Source organism: Penicillium malachiteum (assembly GCF_028827825.1).
Source record: "Penicillium malachiteum strain IBT 17515 chromosome Unknown utg000004l:1.0-4883003.0:1.0-4884900.0, whole genome shotgun sequence".
Lineage (NCBI taxonomy): Eukaryota > Fungi > Ascomycota > Eurotiomycetes > Eurotiales > Aspergillaceae > Penicillium > Penicillium malachiteum.
The window spans coordinates 3,819,805-3,839,973 of NW_026643097.1; the positions used below are offsets into that span (position 1 = coordinate 3,819,805).

Genomic DNA, 20,169 nt, shown 5'->3' on the forward strand with positions numbered 1-20,169 from the left:
GATATGAGGGGAAACACTCACCGAAAAGAGGAAAAAAGCCCCGAGATCAACATTCGGGAATCTTCCAAAAGAACCCGTAGATTCATATCATAGCAACTTGCAAATGTGGAAAACAAGAAAAAAAAAGGAAATCTGAACGAAATAAATCATAATACCCCTCAAAACCCCTCAATGATATCGTGCGCTCCAAGATGCACACGTAGACGCATATGCATCCGAGTATTTCTCTTTTAGTCCAACTGGATCCATCTATCACCCCTCACGAATCCTTCTCCAACTACATTATCTTCCAAGGTTGAACTCTCTTGGATTCTAGAAATTCCCCACTTCAAATCAAGAAACCTTCCCCTCTCCCCATTTACTGTTGCTGCTTCTGGGCCTCAAGATAGTTGTAGACACCGTAGGCAATAGCACCACCAATCAGGATGATACCGTAGAGACCGACACCGAAGCCAGCACTGCCGGAGGAAGAGGAAGAAGAGGAGGAGGCAGCAGCTTGGGCCTTGGGTTGGGGGTCACCGGGCTAAAAGCAATGAGTTAGTATGAGCAAATAGGAGATAAGAGTAACAAAAATTTCGCGGAAACTGGAAATTTGCGAGAACGTACCATGCGCTTAACGGTACCAACGAGCAGACCCTCGAGGATCTCACGGGCCTCATCGGAGTGGCCTACATCCTCGAAAGCCTCGGTACCATCTTGGCCACCGACATCCAGAAGAACCTCCTCACCGCCACTATAGATTTTGTATTAGCGTTTGATTTATTTTTTTTTATGTTTGTATGGATCGCGCAGAGAAGGTGGGGAATTCGGGTGGGCCGACAAGGTGCGATAGGGGTACGGGAGTCATTCTCGCAACCCGACGTAGATAGGGAAAATAGCGTGAAGATTTATGAAGGGACTGGAGGTATAGGGTAATAGGACACGTACGGGTGCTCATCGACGAAGCTGGAGCAGTCGTAGACCTTATCGTGAATGACCATGTAAAGATCCTTCTTGGTGTTGTGCTCCTCAATCTCCTTGAGGGTGAATTCCTTGGAGGCAGACATGATGAATAGAGTATGGCTAGAAGAGGATAATTAGACGAGGTCAGTCTAGCTGTATCTTCCAGAATCGAAGTGGTGAGAGTGGGATGCAAGGGGAGAGGCGAGGATTCGTAATTTTTTTTATTTTTTGATTTATTTTTCTCTCGTTTCCGATCTCCGTTCGGGGAACCAAACAAAGTGATAGGAACAGGGAATTCGCCACGAGAGAAAAAGGTTAAGGGAGAACACTCACAGAGGATTAGAAAGATGAGGAAGAAAGTATGTGCAAGTTCAAACCAGAAGATACAAGGAGGAAAGAGGAGAAGATCGGGGAGATGGAGTACGGGCGCTAGGGCGGTCTCTCCACGGTGTGGGCCTTTGATGTACAGGGACGATGCCGTTGAGAAATCCCGACTTGCCACGATAAAAGAGGGGGTCCGGTTCCAAGGTTCCATAGTTAAGTGGAATATGGAAATTGTAGTTAGTTTCACAAGAATCTTAGTGAGCGTGTATACTCCTAAGTGTACATCATATCATATGATACCTCACTGCGTCTTTGGATTGTAGATGATCCGATAGGTAATGGGCGAATCAGCGGTTGCTTATTAGAGCCTCGGTGTGAGATGATCTGGCCAGTTTACTATGTATTATTATTTGTTATTATTTGTTATTTTAATAATGCGAGAATCATGAGTCAATTATGCAATGCAAGAGATTTATTAATATGAAACTATACTATTGAACAAGGTATATTCCAAGATTACAATCCCAACTTAAAGTACAAACATTCAAATGTTTGAATGTTCATGTTCAAGTTTGGGCATTACTACCTAGTATCCGTGTCTAACTGCCTGCATAATCAGCATAACCGTTATCCTCGGTTGTTCCACTTGTGAAGTGCGGCCCCGGCTTTCCGCTACGGAAGAGTTCCATACTACTACTAACATAGGTACTACCTAGTACTATTAGTAGGTATTATCTAGACATCCATGAATATACTGAGCTATATTCAGTGTACAATTGGAATCTCATTCGATGCCCTGGGTATACCACACTAGGCCTTATGAAAATTTGAACATAATACCCATGAACTCATACACGCCTCTATACATAATCATGGTTAGTCGTGAAATGCAAAAGACCATGTCCCAATTCATGAAAATGAACCAGAACAGAAAAAAGGGCTAGAAAAAAGTATGAAAAAGCAGAAAGAAAAAGAACGCTCATTTCGCTGGAACTCGCTCGTAAAACACAATGTAGGCCTGCTCATTCTGTAACCGATCACGACCTCGAAGGTCACGGGGGTTGAAATCACTCGCTCGCTCATCGTCAAATCGTCGCCAGCATTGTCGTTCAGCATCACGAACAAGTGAAATGTAATGTCCACTACCCATGGAGGAACCAATATGCCGAAGCACAGCAAAGGCGTCATAAGTAAATGGCGGCACAGTAGCACCGGTGTTCGGCACCGCCGAAACATCCGGTGTCTGAGAGGGATTCGGATAAGAGATCACAAAGTCGTCCATCCGTAAACCGTGAAGAGGAAATTCGATTGGGGTGTGGATCTTCCGCGCACTTTGGGTCTTCGATGCAGAGAAGCGCTTGAAGTGTACCACTAAGATTTGTGGCGCCCGGGTCATGATGATCTGTTTGGTAGCCATGCGCTTACATTTGCAATGCGGGCACTTCCAAACTTCATCTCCACTAAGCATTTCTTCCTTACAGTAACTCCGAAGACATTGATAAATATCACCGGTCCCAGTTGGAGGGATCTCCACACTGATGCTGTAGAAAGCTTCGTAGGTGGTGGAGGTCTGGTGACAAGTCGTGCAACGAAGACGACTGGCATGTTGTCCAGCAAAAAGTGACGAAATGAATGACTCTTCCCGATGACAATAGCGATCCCACTCAATCTTGGATACTTTAGGGACAGGCATCCGCTCCCGCTGCATTTCCTCAGAAAAGGTCAGTGGTCGGAGTGGATTGCGCTGCCAGTTGATATTCAAGTCTTCATGGAGGCAATCCACCAGAAAGTCAAAGAACTCCTTTGCATCTTGCTGTCGATCAATCGCCCATTCTCGGTTCAATCGACCGCAGAAGTTCCGGAATGAGGATGGCATGATCACCTCTACATCATTCTTCCACAGAGATCGGATGAGATTGGCAAAGAGCCCAGGCATCACCCCTTGAGACCCTTTCCAATTCTTTTGTACATAGTAACGGAACCGATCGTCAATGAAGAACTTGCTCATCATTACCGTGGCACTGAGACACTGGAGGGTGGAATTCATGTAACAGGTGACGCCGAAATTAGTCAACCCAGTTCGCGGAAGCTTTAGTCGATTGATCGAGCTGGACATGTATAATGCCGTCCTAGTGGCGGAGTTTTGCCGTTCTAGATGGGGTTGGATGTGCCGTCCATCCGAGACGCCGCTGTAAATAGGTCGAGGGACAGCTGGAGGGGGCCGTAATGGAGCGACAGGAATGGGCGCAGCGGCTGCATAGTTGGGAACAGGCGAGATGACCGGTCGCGACTCTGCATGTATCATGGATTGCTGAACATGGTGCGGCTCAGGGAAGCGGCGGAGGAAGTCTTCATAATTATGAACAAAGGGGGACGTGGGTTGCTCCAGGTCCTCTTGGGGTTCCTCAGTAAATTCCTCACCCTCCAGATATGTGCTAGTATCAATCTCTTCATTCTTGGACTTTTCTAACCACGCCTTCAGTTCCTCGGAATTGAGAGGAGTGAACCCTCGAAGTCGCCGCTTGCGCACCTCCAAACTCGAATTAGCACTGGCTATGGTAGGCACCCGGCCTAATGGGCGGCCCGGTTTGGGCACAGGCTTCCTGGTCTGGAGAGAGCTCATAACAGCTGCAGTAGATGATGTTGCGAGAGACTGTTGTCCAATTAAATCAACCCATGCATCCAATCCACCAAGGAGTAGTGCAGGCGGACGTCCTCCCTTCAGCGGTTTATACTCATTGAATTCATAAAGAGTATCATGGAGTGCTCTCAAATGAGGCGCTGATGTCCCTACAGGCGAGCCCGCGAGATAGCTGACCGACGATGTACTTTGGTCATAATAAACAATAAGGTCGAACTCGTTTCGCCGCTCAAATAGAGCTTGCTCATGTTCAGGAGACACGACAAGCCGCTCTTCAAGTTCCTCTGCGGACACATTCTCTTTCAAAGCCACCGGTTCGATACAGATGATCGACTTTGCATAGATGTGGCCAATGTCATACTGGTCCCGAGAACGAACATCCACCAGAAGTATGTTAAATCGTCGCAAATAGTCAAGAAGGTTCTGGGCTGAGATCGCAGATTCGTAAGGTAGTTCAGGCGAGCTACTCCGGGTCTCTCGCGCAGAAATGCCACCATTCGGGGTAAGTGACCGGTAAGGGTTGTCATTGGGGCCACGACTCGGGCTGCCGCGGGGCGAATTTGTGAAGTGAGAATACCTTTGAGTGATAGGTCGCGCACTCTCGGCGGATGTTCTTGGGGGATTCGGTGGAGTTTGCGTGGGCACTGTGTATATTGGACTGTACGCCGGATCGGGAGCACGGGGAAGAGATGTCGTTAAAGGTAGCTTGGGAGGGAGAGTGGGAACCGAGGATGCTGATCCCATAGTACGAGGCCCCAATGGGCGCCTAGGGGGTGAAGTGTAAGAAGTTCCGTTATTGGTTTGTGCCGTGTTAGATGTATATGTGGAAGCCTGTCCTGCAGGGCTCGTGGAATAAGGCCGGGTGGTCGGATTGGTATCACGCGGTGGAGAAAACTTGAGCTTTGCAAAACGTTGCGCCAATATGTCATCGGCCGGACTAGAGTATCGCTTGGGGTTCGCGTTTAGATCTGGTACTCGCTGAAACTGCGTTGGACTCGGCATCCTCATGGCCGCGGCGGTTGGCGACTCGCGATTCTCACGACCTCGGGGCGCAAGAGAGTCATGTTCAGGAGACGCTGGCGCATATGTACCCATTGGCTGTATGTTACTTTGGAGATTGTCTTCGATGATAGCCTGCTTGATAGAGTCCATAGTTCCTTGTTTCATTCGCACGGCCTAACATCGAGTATTCGGTAAGCTTGATTTACCCGACCATGACTTCGACAATAATATTTTTTGGTCCGAATGGATTAGGGGCGGCTTTCGCATTAAAACCATGAACACATACCATAATCAAAGCTGCAAACTCCTTGTACCACCCAGGTCTCTGGGTGATCGTCGCCTTGTAGTCCGGGTGGTGGGGGATGACGTTGATGGTGATCTCCGAAGCTCGGAGGAATTGTACATAGGCCTTGTCCGACTTCTCATCGTCTGCAAGGCGTTTGGCTCGCTCGATAGCCTCAGAGGCAGTCTGAAGGAGATTATCGAGCTGTGTCTACATGAGCAGTCCGCTCCGCGACAACCTTGGGGGAATACAATACTGACCGAGGTATTCTCATTTACGTCCGATAAAATGGCCTGGTCTTGAAGGTCTTTTATGTTAGGGTATCGGGGTCGTCTCGGTATAGAATCGTTTTGATAAGAGTTCAGTCCGGCGACTGGGCTGTTGGAATACATGTTACCCCCCACCGAGTAAGGACGCCTGTCCTTCCACGGTGGTATATCTGGTGGAGATGGTAGCGCCGCTGCATTGGGGGGCATGGTCGAGGCAGCGATGAAGTGAGAGATTTAGCGCATTGTTCAGGATCAAATGATTGGCTAGGCAACAACAATCTCGAGGGATTCGGGAGATTTTAAGGATCACAAAGAAAAAGACAGTAATAGAAAGGCCAGATAATTAGGTAGAAGTCCAGTTCCATCTCAGGAACGCAGAGCGGGTCTGGGGTGACAATACGATTCACCGCCCCCGCCTATGACGCCAGGAGAAGCTTAGTCAAATGGCGGGCTGCCTGGGACCTGGGAGCTTCGTCTTATCCTGCATTCTCCAACCCTTCCACCCTTTTACATAGATTGCAGACAGATTTCGTGTTATATCTGATCAGTCTTCAATCATGGCTGGCTGGTTCTCTTCTTCGTCCCCGCTTGATGAGCAGATCGAGCGGGCGACCGGTTCGTCACTGTATGTGGCCATCCCCCGAACTTCTGCCTAACATTGCTTGAATCACCTACTCTACTTGGAATATATATGGTCTTGGAAAGCTTTGTTGCTGATTCATAATTAGGGAAGATATCTCTCTGAACCTAGAGATCTCTGACATGGTCCGATCGAAAAGTGTCCAACCCAAAGATGCGATGAGGTCTTTAAAGCGCCGCCTGGAGAATCGGAACCCAAACATTCAACTAGCAACATTGAAGGTAAACATTTATGCTCATATACAAACGATTGTATCAAACTTGGCTAACCATCAATTTGCTTCGCCTTAGTTGACCGATACATGTGTCAAGAACGGAGGGACTCACTTCCTCGCCGAAATCGCCTCCCGTGAATTTATGGATAATCTAGTGTCCCTGCTCAAAGCGGAAGGGGCACCTCTAAACCACGACGTTGAACAGAAAATTCTGGAGTTGATTCAAAACTGGGCTATGGCAGCGCAGGGCCGCATGGATCTGATGTACCTTGGGGAGACATATCGCAAACTGCAGACCGAGGGATTCCAATTCCCCCCGAAAACAGAAATGAGCGGTACAATGTTAGAAAGTAATGCCGTGAGTCTATACATTACTATTCTGTTGAGAAATATGGAAGCTAAAATTTTCATGAACAGCCACCAGAGTGGATAGACTCGGACGTTTGTATGCGGTGTCGAACCGCCTTCAGCTTTATGAACCGCAAGCACCACTGTCGCAATTGTGGCAATGTTTTCGATGCGCAATGCTCCAGCAAGACACTTCCCTTGCCGCATCTCGGAATACTCCAACCTGTTCGTGTCGATGACGGTTGCTACACAAAACTGACCTCCAAAGCTTTCACTCCGGCGGCAGGCTTATCAGATCGATCTGCGTTCAAGAACAACTCCATAACCAAGTCTGCTTCCATGGAGCCCCGTGGCGCTAAGGCGGACACCAGCTTTGATGATGACCTTCGTCGTGCACTGCAAATGAGTTTGGAGGAGGCGGAAGGCCGAGGTCCATCTGGATTCGTACCCCAGACCGGCAACGTTCCCGAGCCAGTGACGGCCACTCCCGGGCCCACCAATGTAGAAGAGGAAGATGCAGATCTCAAAGCGGCTATTGAAGCATCACTGCGAGATATGGAGACGCATAAGCAGCAGCACGCTGCCGCTCTGAAGAATAATATTCCGCAAAGTGATACATTTCAGGATTCATCAAACAGCCAGACTCCTCTGCCGAAGAATCCTTATGAGCTCAGCCCCGTCGAAGCTGAAAATATTCATCTTTTTTCTACGTTGGTCGATCGACTACAGCACCAGCCACCAGGAACCATCCTCCGCGAGCCCCAGATTCAAGAGCTTTATGAAAGCATAGGCACACTTCGACCGAAATTGGCGCGCAGCTACGGAGAGACGATGAGTAAACATGGTAAGTCGAACGTTTCGCAAATACTGCCTTCCTTAAAAGACATCTCCCAGACTAACTTTCTTTAGACACTCTCCTTGACCTTCATGCTAAGCTGTCAACCGTTGTTCGCTACTACGATCGAATGCTGGAAGAAAGACTATCCAGTGCTTATTCACAACAGAACTTTGGCTATCGTGTACCTGGGATGCCTCAATATTCCACCATGACTGGGTTCCCCCCGCCCACGCATGAAGGCAAACCTGGTGTCGAAAACTTCTATTATGGAAATGCGGCGGAGCCCTCACACCCCTCAACGACTGGGTATGCGCCGCCGCCAATGAATAACGGAGCTTATGAAGCACCTCCCAGTGGTATCACAAGTCCTGTGTACCCAACACAGGCTCAGCGTGGACCCCCGGGGAACGAGTCGCACAACCCTAGCTGGAGTCAGAATCCCTATCCATCTTTAGGGTCGCCTCCACCTCCTAGCGGCACTGTGACGAGCAATCACGCTGCCCCCGTGCCAACTGGACCGTCCGCCTATTATGCAGCACCACCGGATCAAGACGTGGTCCAAACACAATTCTCCGAGATACCCTATCAGTCATCGCCTATCCTGCGACGAGACTCCCAGTACCAACCTAGTGCACCCCCGGAGGCTCCGATACCCAGTGCACCAGAGCCGCATTCACCGGAGCAGATGCAATCACCCACATACTCCACTATGGCGCCTGTGATGCATCAGCAACCCATCGGGCCCCCACCCCAGTCCTATTATTATCAACCGCAGCAGCAGCAACATCCGGTGCCTTCTGAATACCCGCCGATGGTCACTGGCCAACCGGGAACATATCCGGTAGCCGGACACCCGCAACTGCCCGTATCGAATCAGCCCTCCAAGCCAGTGGTGGAAGAGAGTCTGATTGAGTTATAGCGTATTTGAGCTTTGTTTTCAACCCTTTCTTCTTTTGGTTATTTTGGCGATATTTTTTTAAGTCTATACCAGATGATACCTAAAGTCTCGTTTTGATGTATTTCTCCCGGCTTTTCTTTATTTTGAGAATTTCGAAATCTCCAATGTGTATCTCTAAAAATGGCTTTCTAGTGATGGTGAGAACTCATTTTGTAAGCTATATAATGAACTTGAACTTCACTATGATCTATTTATGTCTTGATATTTCTCTCAGATGCTTTCAACTTGGAAGACCCCGGGACTTCCAGGCTGGAGAGTCTTCAACCCCGTATGGTAACTCATACGGTAATATTACCCGGCCCATCGCCGAAGACAGCGACGACTTCAGTTCCGTCTTTCCCTCGATAGCTTCCCCTCTTCACACCTCTTTCACCTCTGTATTTAATAAGCCTCTTCCAATTTTCATGGGCTCGAGCGCAGCGGTGTAGAGTAAATTTCGACTGCTCCCAGCCTCGTTGCTTTTTTTCTCTGCACGCCCATCTGCCGTGATACCAGCCCATTGCCTCGGCCAATCCCCTTCGATGCCCCGTGTACGCAGCTGATTACCCGCCTCTCTGGTGCTTTCTTTTTACCGCCATGCCCACCAGCACGTCCTCCCCAGTTAAGCGCCCCGGCCTCGGCCGTCGCGCCGTCTCCTCGCATGCAGTCGTCACGCGGACCAACTCCAATAATGAGCTGTCACAGTCGCAGTCCTCCAAGAGTACCATTCATAAGGCCCATCGACCCCATGTCGTCGGTGGTGGTCGCCATCATCACCGGAACCCCTCTCTCGGGAAGAACATAAACAAGCTTTCGCGCCTTCAGCTTGCTCCCGAAACAACCGGTCGTCATCATCAACGAAAGAAATCCGCTCCTGCGACTCCTATTGCTAGTCCCAAGGGCCAAGCTCACGTACGCTGGGACGGAGTTGTGGATGACCATCCTAAGACCACTTCAATGAAAAGAAATAATTCCACACCGGTGCTACGGCGAAATAACTCGGGTTTTGGCAAGAAAGCTTTGGTTTCAGACCGACCTCAGTCGAGTGCAGGGAAGAAGAAGACGGTCGGATTTGAGCTGGGAGATGATGACAACGACGACGCTGAATGGGAGGACACCACGCAATCGCCGGAAAGTACGAGGCGCAACTCCGTCGTACCATCCAACCACAGCGCAGAGAATGCCCAAGTCCTAGTTGATCCCCTTACCTTTGTGAAGCGCCCATATCCGCAAGTTCCTCGAGCGACTAGTCTTCCAGATTCAATAACCAACCGATATCTACGAGAGCAAGAGGACGAGGAGGCGGAACGTCAGGAAGGGGAAGACGAAGACAACAATACCACTCCTGAAGGAGAGGAAGGGTCCACTGAACAGGGTGACATCGCAAACCGCCTTCTAAGTCCATCCCACTCCGCGAGAGCTCCTCCTGCTATGTCTTCTATCTCTGCGATAGCCAAGCCCACAGACTCGGCGTCACGTAGTGCGTCATCCATTAGTCTCGCAGGTGCCCAAGATGGTGCCCGACGCACCTTCTCTAGCTCCAATATGGGACTCGGTAACACCCCCGGCAACCACACGCAAGCAACATCGTCTTCCATGGAAGGTGGTGTCTCTCGATTTATACCCAGCAACCGATCTGGCTTTCATGCCTCATCAAGGACTGACTCAGACCCAAATACCCCATCCTCCTTCCTTCCCCACTATCATCCGCAAACACCTCCATCTCCTAAACGTGCGTCGGGGAAATCCACCGCCTCACCGGCACCTAACAGAGGTGCTGATCTGTCGCGAACACAACAGAAGCTATGGCTTCAACGTACAGCAACATTGAAAAATTCCCCGCCCGATTCCCATGGCGTCTCTCCCACTGTTGCTCCCTCCAACATTGATCCCAACTTTATGGCGGTCACCCACACGCGACCCGGAATTGGTCCGTATGACCCCAATAGGGCCTTGAATGGAGGTGTTCGTGTTGGTATCCCAGGCCATGATACCGAGGCACGTCATATTCGGAAGGCCTATGAGAAATCATCTCTTGAGTTGACTGTCGTGCGGAGGTTCCAGTCACCAACTGGTGATAGTTTCAACCGACTTCGTGCCGTGGCTCGGGCTTCCCAGGCACTTGCGAAGGTGGACCGATCAGCTCTAGGCAAACCAGTCAAATCAGCCCCTTCATTGGCCCTTCTTCAGCACGACACACAGCCTAGCCGACTTGGCTCAAGCTCCGAGTCAAAATCACAGTTGCCTGATCCCCAGTCCTCGGCATGCGAAGACCACGCGAGTCATGGCGAAGGATCCACCGACACCACACAGGGAATCAAGGTTACGAACCCTTCTCAGAAACTCCTCTCTAGTTCGGAGGAAGCTATACCGATACATAATCTCCCTGGCGATCCCGACGCCGAAGGATTCCCACATGTTAATGAAACCGACTTGATGATCCGGCGTATGTGGGAAAGCCGAGAGGTGGCCTCGTCGAGTTAATTATTGAACATTGGCTGCATAATTTTACGTTGATGAACTGTTGCTTTTTCCAAGATTTGCAAATTCCCGGCGCACGGTGGCATATGGTGGCTTTGTTTATCCTTTTTGCGGTTTATCTTTCAAATTGAAGGTTTCAAACCTTGACATTACTACTTTGAGATCCAACTGCTCATACTTTTGTGTACATTGTGGGAAAATTACAAGTTTCAATTTCCAAATATTTCAAATTTATTAATAGAAAAAAAAACTTGAATGCTAATAATCCAATTCTTATTATTGGACTCCCTTGAATTCGGCTGCCCCATCTTCCGGGGGATCTTCCATGGCGTGACACCACTGCCCTAATGATGATTAATGAGTATTCGCATCCTCCTGATTTGACCCCTGCTGTTGATAAATTAGTATATACTTCACACTGATTTATCTTCAAGTTCATTCATCACTGATTACTTGAGCCATGGAACTCCTCGTTCAATTGGTCTTTGGCCAGATCTTGCGCATCGGTTGCTATGTGGTTGGTATCACCTTTTTAGCAGTTTTTGCCAATATAGTCAACCAACAGTTCTTTTATCGACGCAATGAGCCTCCAGTTGTGTTCCATTGGTTTCCCTTTCTTGGAAGCACAGTCAGATACGGCATGGACCCTTACAAATTCTTCTTCGCCTCTCGGGAACAGGTATGTTTTGCGCTCGAATGATCACTACCTGTGATTAGTCCAAATGCTGATGCAGACCCAGTACGGTGACATCTTCACATTTATCCTGTTAGGCAAGAAAACGACCGTCTACCTTGGAACAGAAGGAAATGAATTCATTCTTAATGGAAAGCTTAAGGATGTGAATGCGGAAGAAATCTACGGCAAATTGACGACGCCAGTCTTTGGATCGGACGTGGTTTACGATTGCCCAAACTCCAAGTTAATGGAGCAGAAGAAGGTATGCTCTATATCTCTCTCAGTTCTTTGACAAAACCCCAAAGTTCAAATACTAACAATCACTCTCCCTCCCTAGTTCGTCAAGTTCGGCCTTAGCCAAGAAGCCCTAGAGTCATACGTCCCCCTGATCGAACAAGAAGTCGAACAATACATCAAGACATCTGGAAAATTCAAAGGCCCATCAGGAACAATTGACCTTGCAGCCTCAATGGCCGAGATAACCATCTTCACAGCAGGCCGAGCACTACAAGGCGACGAAGTCCGCGCAAAGCTAACCTCTGAATTTGCGGACTTATTCCACGACCTTGACCTCGGGTTCTCACCCATAAATTTCATGCTACCCTGGGCCCCTCTCCCTCACAATCGCAAACGCGACATTGCTCACGCGCGCATGCGTGAAATCTACCTAGGAATTATCAAAACCCGCCGTCAACAGGCCTTTGATGGTGAAAAGGGACCTCAGGCGAAAGACATGATCGGCAACCTCATGAACTGCGTATACCGCGACGGAAACCCAATTCCAGATAAAGAAATCGCACACATGATGATCACGCTATTGATGGCGGGTCAGCACTCCTCATCTGCGATTAGCTGTTGGATCATGCTAAGACTAGCATCCCAACCCGAGATGGCAGAGAAGTTATACCAAGAACAACTGAAAGCTCTGGACTGTGATGAGAATTCTCTTCGACCGCTACAGTACCGTGACATGGAGAATATGCCTCTTTTGTCGAATACTATCAAGGAAACTCTCCGTATTCACTCATCTATTCATACGCTTATGAGGAAGGTGAAGAATCCTTTACCTATCCCCGGAACAATTTATGTTATCCCAACAACGCATACTCTCCTCTCTTCACCGGGTGTGACAGCGCGCGATGAGCGGTATTTCAAGAATGCGATGGTCTGGGACCCGCATCGATGGGAATCTTGCATCGAAGCCGAAGATGATGAGACAGATACAGTGGACTATGGATACGGTGCCGTTTCCAAGGGGACGAAGAGTCCGTACTTGCCTTTTGGAGCGGGAAGACATCGTTGCATTGGAGAGAAGTTTGCGTATTTGAATCTTGCGGTTATTGTTGCCACGCTTGTGAGGGAGTTTCGGTTTTCTAACCCTGAGGATAGGGTTGGGGTTCCGGAGACGGATTACTCGGTATGTTCAAGTTTATTTATCTGTTTTAACTCCATCGAATGGGTGCTAACGAGTATCTATAGTCTCTGTTTTCGAGGCCTATGCAGCCCTCGACTGTCCGATGGCAACGTCGACATGAGTAGTTCAGGAATCTGAACCTTGGAGTTTCTGGGCACGGGAATATCGAATGATTTTACTTTTTGGAATTTTATAGTCTTATACTCTGGGTTGTTGTGAACGTTGAAAAAAGGGCTGTGCTTATGCAGATGTGCTACTCAAATTGGAATTTTGAATACTATTTTGTCAGGATATAAGAGTTGGATTGAGGAGCGTTTGCCAGAAATGGTCTACCGTTAGTATTTCACGTTGACGCCTAGATTGCGCTTTACAATCCACAAGTCTTCTCTTCATGCCATCTGACTGAGCTTGAGGTTTTGCTGTTGCTTCACCATGTGACTCTTTTCAGCACGCAATAATTCATCTTCCTTCCACAAGTTCATTTCGGCTGTATAAATCGCTCGAGCCATTCCCGAATCCTTCTTCGTGTGCCCTTGCCAGCAAGGCTCTTCACCATTCGTAGGAGGTAAGTTTCTGATACCGGCTCAGGAAAGGGACTGTGAGAGCGAGCATCAGGTCCACTCTTGGTTTGATACCACCGTGATCCTTATAATCATCCATGGAATCACGAGGAGTGGTTGGGAGTGGTTGAAGGATCACAAGATGTGCCGGATGGATCTCGAATGAATTGCGCTGTCGTACCTTGCCACGGACCGTGACCAGGTTCTTATGGTCGGCAGTCGCACTCGCCGCACGCTCATTAGTGTGCTATGGCTGCAGCGCAACGGGTAGCAAACATCATACTGGGGATTTGTATAGGATGGTGCGTTGAGGACCGACCAAAGATGATCATAAATGAAGCATCTGTCTCAGGCAAGGGCGCGCGTAATCCGCTCGTAAACCCGGATTTCTTCACGTAAACCGTGACGTGCCCGCATCGGTACGCTATCGGGATGGATCGTGGGTATCATATCGATTTATATCCACAATGCGTACCATTCCTCTGGCTTCGTCATTCACCACTCCCTGAGGTCGCGTGAATCCATACGCGAATCAATCCAGCTGTTTCACGGAACTTTTGCATGTTCTCGCTAATCTGCCTCATTGGGCTTTTCAAACTTCTTGCGTGTAACGCCAGTATAAGGTCAGGCCGAGTGATATCCGCCGGGTGATTGGCAGCAGGAAGGATTGGCGCACTGGGTGTATAATTTATTAGTCGCTGGTGAGTGGGAAGCAGGGAGTGTCGTGGTACCACAGGTGGCGGTGCAGGAGGTAAAGCAGGTGTACTAGTAGCAACCTTGGAAGTAGGGATGAGTAGACGAAACATGAGTAGATGAGACGAGGAGAGGAAGCATATTGAATAGTGGATGGATGAAATAAACGACTCGATCTATCTTCAGTGATCCGTGGACCAAGTCTCTCAAGTCGATATTGTGATCACTTTCCACTCGAGAATAGCATAAACTATTCGTCTCATCTCGAGCAAAGAAGTGCATTCGACTCTTAAATATTTGCCCTTTCAGATTCAGATATTTGAACAAATGAGCTTGACCCCATTTACCACTTCCTCATCACTTACCGTAGACGAACGTACGTCGAAGAAGGCAACCGTTAGCGAAGTGAGGTCGCAACAGGGTTTCAAAGAGAACTTCAGCCAAGGAGTATTGCTCAAGTCATCCAAGGTTGTACTAGTATTGGCTCTATTCCAATGTTAGTAGGCCATGTATCAATTCAGGGGCCAGTGACAGGAACTTGAAGAAAGCTTGAACTGGGTCTTAGTACAAAGAAATTAAATTCTTGGAACTTCGATTTTATATCCGAGTCTCAACTTGGGAGTCTATTAAATGTCTTCAAGAATGGAATCATAGATCAACGCCGATGTATCTAACAAGATTCTAAAACGCCAAAAGACCACATGAAAGGTCAAACAGAGATGAAAGAGAATTGGAGAACCTTGTTGAAGGCTTCATCGGAGGAAATAGAGAATGTGAACTGAGAATTATTGAAGGCAGAGAGATTCAGACCTACTCACGGTCCCTTCCTTTACCTCTCTGTGCAGTCCCTCCACGACGAGAATTCTTGCCTTGTCCACCAGAAGGAACTTGTTTCCCATTGGTATTTGGCTGTGATGGCGCTGAGGCAGGACCATTTACATTCTTTTTAGGTGTAGAACGACCCGCAGAAGATAATGCCTGTTTCTGGCTTTGAGGCGCAGGACCATCAGGGTTGGCATTTTTATTCCCACGTGGTTTACGGGGACCACCAGATCCACCAGAAGCCTTGCCGCCACGACCAGCCTTGCCTCCGCGCTGTTGAGGCTCGGGTTCAAGAAGACCTTGGACACGCTTGCTTTCTTGATCCCACCATTGCTGGAATTCTTGCTCTACTTGGATATCCTGCAGATTGTGCTTCGCTGTGGCGGCTTCGTGAATCTCGTCCTTTTCTATCTGCTGTTGCTCTAGGATCGCAGCTAAAGATAGGGAACCGTATGATGGGGAACGGGACGAGTCTGGGCGAGGAATGTGGCGGATGGAATGGATACTGGGCTGAGGTGCAGGTTTGGGTGTAGTTTGTTGGAATGGGGATTGGGGTGTAGAGGAAGGTGAAGGTGAAGCCTTTGAGAAAGAAGGCTGTTGCATGTTGGCTGAGCCACGGCGGCCCTGTATTTGAACTGGGCTAGCCGCTGGTCGTGATCGAGGTGGAGGTGTGCCAGCTACAGTTTGTCGCATGGTCATGGAGTGCTTCTGAGGTGTTTTGAGAAGCTCAGAAGGTCGTGAGCTGGGCCCAGCTTGACTTGGCAAAGGGTCGACCTTGCCGAATGTACTCGGTTGAGCTGGGGATGGCATTTGCCATGGATTCTCTCGAGCGGCCTTAGCTTTTTCCTCTTCGGCAAGCTTTTCTTGCATCTGTTGTTGCTGCATCTTCCTCCTTTCTTTTTGAGAGATCTTTGGTGTGAAGTTGCCGCTGGGTTCCCGCTTTCCCGCCATTCCTAGGGTAAGATTTGAGACTCGAGACTGGGGCATCTCCTCCATGATATCTCGGAGATCCTTCTTGTTGTCAGATGCAACAGGCGAAGACCATGGCGCTGAAGATGACTCGGCGGAGGAGGGCAAGCCACGTTTCTGATGCATAGCGAGCGCTCTGGATTCAGTTGGGGACTGTGCGAGCAATGGATCACGCGGGGAAGACATTTGTTGATCCAGGAAACTTCGATTTCCAAGCGAATCGGCTTCCGAGATGCTTGCTCCCAAGATAGGAGAATCGGGATATGATGAGTTCTCGCTTTCACAGAAGCGCGGCCCACGCATGACTCTGCTCTTGCCTTCCGGTGGAGACAAAAGAGCTTCATCGTCCATCTGGAACATTAAGTCACCAGTGGATTGTCTTGGTTTCAGCATTGGGCTGGGTGTTGGACTGGTCACATCCTTGGAAATGCTGGGTTTTCCTTTGCGAACCGACGGGGAAGTAGTCGATTTCTCAGGTACTGAGGCTCGAGGTCGGAAATCGTACGACTCGACTTGGCTGAGGCGAGATTGCAATGTCATTGCATCAATTCGCCGGCGTTTATCAGATGCAACAGAGCTGATAATCTCGGGGTACTTCTCAAATATGTAGGCTTCCGTGTTGCGTCCACGCGAAATAGGGTAGCATGCAAGCTGGTTTTCATGACAGACCTTGTTGAGTTCAGAAAGGAGATCATCATCGAGACCGTCGAGATACCTGATTGAAAATATTAGCGGGGCCATTGTATTTGAGGGGACATAATATAATACCTGTTCGTGAGCATGGATTCGAGGTCGAGACAAATGTACTCCAACGCAGCCTCTTTGAACTCTTTCTTGTAGATGGGCGAAACGGAGTTGAGAAGATATGTGATATTCCGGATATTGACTGCGGTTTATTAGAAGATATTTGCAGACGAAAAACATGCTGGGAAACTCACCAAAGCGACCCAGCATTTTTTGACAGATTTGCGAAAGTCTGTCAATCATCAACTCGTCCGCGACGTACATAAGGTCGATAACGAAGTCGACAAAATCATCAAGAGATTTAGCCCGCACTTCATCAAACAACTGCTCTTCTGTGTCCGCATACAAGTATCGTAGCACGAAATTGAAGATGACTGGGTTAATGTGCTTCAGATCAACAGAAATAGCATCAGATCCGTTTGCTCGTCGCCCGGCAAGCCACCCACCACCAGATTGGCCATTGAAGAGGACATCAAAAAATGGACATCGCTGGCACACCACGTAGCTATGAACTTTCACAGCGTCCCCGTCCAATTCAACCACAACATCAGCATCGTCAAAGAACGAGGAATGATTGATAGCGAGAGCCATGTCATACTTCAGGCTTGGCTGGGGTTCCACCATCAATCTTGCGGCACGTTCGAGAGTTGTCAGACCAAGCTGAAGAGCAATCCGCATGACCTCCGTACGGACCTGTCGGTAGCGATTGGCATTTTTGGACGATGTTCTTCCTTTATGCCAAACATCAAGAATGCTGTCGGTGTAGAGGAAGAATGCAATGTTCATAACAGTAAGAAAATCGAGTCCATGTAGCTTGATTTGTATATGACCTTCCTTGTTATATTCAACATCCAGAACGTCAGGCACTGAGGAGAAGTATGACGCACGGAACTCCTGCAGCGCCTTCCGAAGGACTGGGCTGCGACCACTCAGCAGAAACTCGTGCACTGGGATGCGAGCATCGGACAAGGATGTAGTAAGCCAAATAGTTCCCTCAGTACGAAATGCAAGGAATTGACTTTCCATATCTGAAGACAATAATATGGCTTTTTTGATAGCCGCCGCAGAGGATAATACAACGGGTTCATCCGAAGCATCCGCAAGAATCGTGTCCACGTCATCAAAAGCAGGAAGCAGGAATGGCGAGAGAGGCAAGATATCAGCCCAAAGAGTGCTTTCATTGACATGGATTTGCTCTTTTGTCACATTGCAGTCACGTTGAGCTACGGAATAAGCTCCGAAGGCGTTGCTGCGTACAGCCACCGCCCGTGACAGGCCTGGTATACGAGCAAATTTGTAGTCTTTCGAAGCTCCTTCTTTCTTCTTTGTCCGCTTCTCCTTTCTCCAGGCCGAGCCTGATGTAGTGCAGATAATAATGGATCCGTCTTGACCCACATCAACATCACTTGCAGCCATGTATGACTTCTTGACAGACCAAGCTCTGACTGGAGAAGCTAAAGAGTTACGAATTTTGGCTGGGTTTGTGGTGGATGTTAAGACTGAGGGGCTCTCAGGCTTGTTAGCTTCAACCGTGAAGACATCACCAGAGCTAGCCAAAGCACAGATCGTGTTTCCACCGCATGTAATCTTGACGATCCGGTTAGCCGAGGCTTCATATCTCGTTGCCATAAAGCTGTCACGGATAAATCTAGAGGTGGCTTCAAGCGGAAATGAAAGCTTCGAGTAGCCATATTGCGAGAAGACCCAGACCTCATGACTTTGGAGAAGAACCGCAGTGGCTCTATCAATGGCAGAGACCATCTGAATCGGACAGGCAAAGAGCGAGGCTCCCACCTGCGAGGAGTAGTCTGGACCTCAAGAGATCGGGCGTCAGAGTCAACCAAGCCTAGTTGACCTTCATTCTTGCCAAATGTGTAAAGGCCAGAATTACTAAAGACGACCGAATGGATGGGAGACGCTGCCGCGCCGATAATCATCTCTTTCTTGAATGGATTGAAGATCTGTCGAGGTGTGGTCTGGATAGGGACGTCGTTCTTATTGCTCGTCCGGGGAAGACCATATCCGAGTTGTCCAAATTTATTACTCCCCCAGCTGAAGATTTCGCCAAACTCTGTGATGGCAAGAGTGTGGTCTTGACCCAGAGCAACGGACATAACCTTCTTTCCTGCAAGGCCACCAGTTTCTATGCAAGCAAAAGTGAACCGTGTGGCCTCATCGCCAGTGCCCAAACGACCGCCGGGTCCAAAACCACAGATGTACAGATTGGCTTCTGGGTCATCTGTAACGATTGCAGTGTGAAGCTTAGACATAAAAACATTTTGAATCTTCATCGGCTTGTTCTTGACAATAGTTGGTAGATCATTTGAGTTGGCATGTTCTACACTCTGCCCAAAGCCCAGCCGCTCCATTTCCTCTTGGTATTCAAGGTAAAATCGATCCAACAGATGTTGGGGGCGTTTCAATGTCACTCGCTCGGGAAATTGACGATCGTCTTGATCTCCAAGTCCAAGAGTCAGATTCTTGTTGCTGCCCAGTGTAAACACCTCATCGGCAGCGAAATCCGTTCTAGACTTGAGTGCGGCCCGAGCAACATAGACATCACCATCCATATCTGCTGCACCAGTAGACCCTGAGTTTGAGGCCACATCACTTCCCGCTGTATCGGCATTTATGGCCTCGTTCCACGGCCTCAATGAGACCATTTGCTTAATATCACGGGACGTAATGGTCGCTCCATACACATCAAATGGACTGTAACCCTCACGATCCTTGATTTTGATCAAGGTTCCACTCTGAGCCGATTGTCCCACTTTACTGAAATCCGTCGCATCGCGAGTATCTCGCGCCATCAAAGCGAGCGCAATCGTGGCATTTCCTGCATAGAGGGCACGGTGCAGCGCTGTCCATCCACTCTCCCAGTCTTGTGCGTAGATATCGAGGAAGGGAATTTCGAGGAGGGCGGTGGCGAATTTGATAGCGGTGGTATTCGGCGATGAAGCAATGTGATGGAGTAAGGTCCTGCCATAGTGATCACGGGCATTAACATCCGCGCGCGATAAAGCCGGACCGCCGCGTTGAAAGCTCGGTCTCTCGGGCGTCGATGTTCCGGGTGAAGTGCCAATGCTCTTCTTATGTTTCGGGGGGGTTGGGTGATGAGGCGATTATCGACCCGGGGCTTCCAGTCTTAGATGACAGGTTGGTCGCTGCAGCTACGGCGACACCTCCGGGGCCCCCTGCAGCTCGCGGCCCCGCAAACGTTGCGTTCGCGAGAAACCGCTGAAAGCTCTCCACATCATCTTGAATGAAAAACTCCCAAAGCTTGCTACTCATGTGCCCGAAGTAGTTGTATCACCGAATCTCTTATCAATCCCGAGCCGGAGCGTCGCGGTCACCCGGGGGCTGACTGCGACG

At 49.0% G+C, this 20,169-nt stretch overlaps 7 protein-coding genes across 7 annotated transcripts; 3 read left to right on the top strand and 4 right to left on the bottom strand.

Annotated features, from left to right (window-relative positions):
• Window positions 1–358: 358 nt before the first annotated feature.
• N7483_009517 (cytochrome b5-like heme/steroid binding domain-containing protein) lies at window positions 359–1,046 on the bottom strand (the record flags this gene model as incomplete). Its single annotated transcript, XM_057092944.1, has 3 exons — window positions 359–523; window positions 607–733; window positions 928–1,046. 3 exons carry the CDS (start codon window positions 1,044–1,046, stop codon window positions 359–361), a joined length of 411 nt encoding a protein of 136 aa, XP_056944118.1.
• A 1,199-nt stretch (window positions 1,047–2,245) lies between these two features.
• On the bottom strand, window positions 2,246–5,668 carry N7483_009518 (putative ubiquitin C-terminal hydrolase; the record flags this gene model as incomplete). The annotated part of the gene is made up of 3 exons (XM_057092945.1): window positions 2,246–5,083; window positions 5,196–5,396; window positions 5,453–5,668. 3 exons carry the CDS (start codon window positions 5,666–5,668, stop codon window positions 2,246–2,248), a joined length of 3,255 nt encoding a protein of 1,084 aa, XP_056944119.1.
• Window positions 5,669–6,018: 350 nt separating this feature from the next.
• Window positions 6,019–8,420, top strand: vps27 (ESCRT-0 subunit protein VPS27; the record flags this gene model as incomplete). Its single annotated transcript, XM_057092946.1, has 5 exons — window positions 6,019–6,086; window positions 6,190–6,322; window positions 6,392–6,673; window positions 6,733–7,507; window positions 7,573–8,420. 5 exons carry the CDS (start codon window positions 6,019–6,021, stop codon window positions 8,418–8,420), a joined length of 2,106 nt encoding a protein of 701 aa, XP_056944120.1.
• Window positions 8,421–9,035: 615 nt separating this feature from the next.
• Window positions 9,036–10,922, top strand: N7483_009520 (uncharacterized protein; the record flags this gene model as incomplete). Its single annotated transcript, XM_057092947.1, has 1 exon — window positions 9,036–10,922. The coding sequence occupies one exon, from the start codon at window positions 9,036–9,038 to the stop codon at window positions 10,920–10,922; it is 1,887 nt and encodes a 628-aa protein (XP_056944121.1).
• Window positions 10,923–11,379: 457 nt separating this feature from the next.
• Window positions 11,380–13,134, top strand: N7483_009521 (cytochrome P450; the record flags this gene model as incomplete). The annotated part of the gene is made up of 4 exons (XM_057092948.1): window positions 11,380–11,598; window positions 11,660–11,857; window positions 11,933–13,012; window positions 13,075–13,134. The coding sequence occupies 4 exons, from the start codon at window positions 11,380–11,382 to the stop codon at window positions 13,132–13,134; spliced, it is 1,557 nt and encodes a 518-aa protein (XP_056944122.1).
• A 424-nt stretch (window positions 13,135–13,558) lies between these two features.
• Window positions 13,559–14,375, bottom strand: N7483_009522 (uncharacterized protein; the record flags this gene model as incomplete). The annotated part of the gene is made up of 2 exons (XM_057092949.1): window positions 13,559–13,816; window positions 14,097–14,375. 2 exons carry the CDS (start codon window positions 14,373–14,375, stop codon window positions 13,559–13,561), a joined length of 537 nt encoding a protein of 178 aa, XP_056944123.1.
• Window positions 14,376–15,072: 697 nt separating this feature from the next.
• On the bottom strand, window positions 15,073–20,088 carry N7483_009523 (BTB domain and ankyrin repeat protein; the record flags this gene model as incomplete). The annotated part of the gene is made up of 5 exons (XM_057092950.1): window positions 15,073–16,768; window positions 16,822–16,939; window positions 16,992–18,538; window positions 18,592–19,881; window positions 19,928–20,088. 5 exons carry the CDS (start codon window positions 20,086–20,088, stop codon window positions 15,073–15,075), a joined length of 4,812 nt encoding a protein of 1,603 aa, XP_056944124.1.
• Window positions 20,089–20,169: the final 81 nt, after the last annotated feature.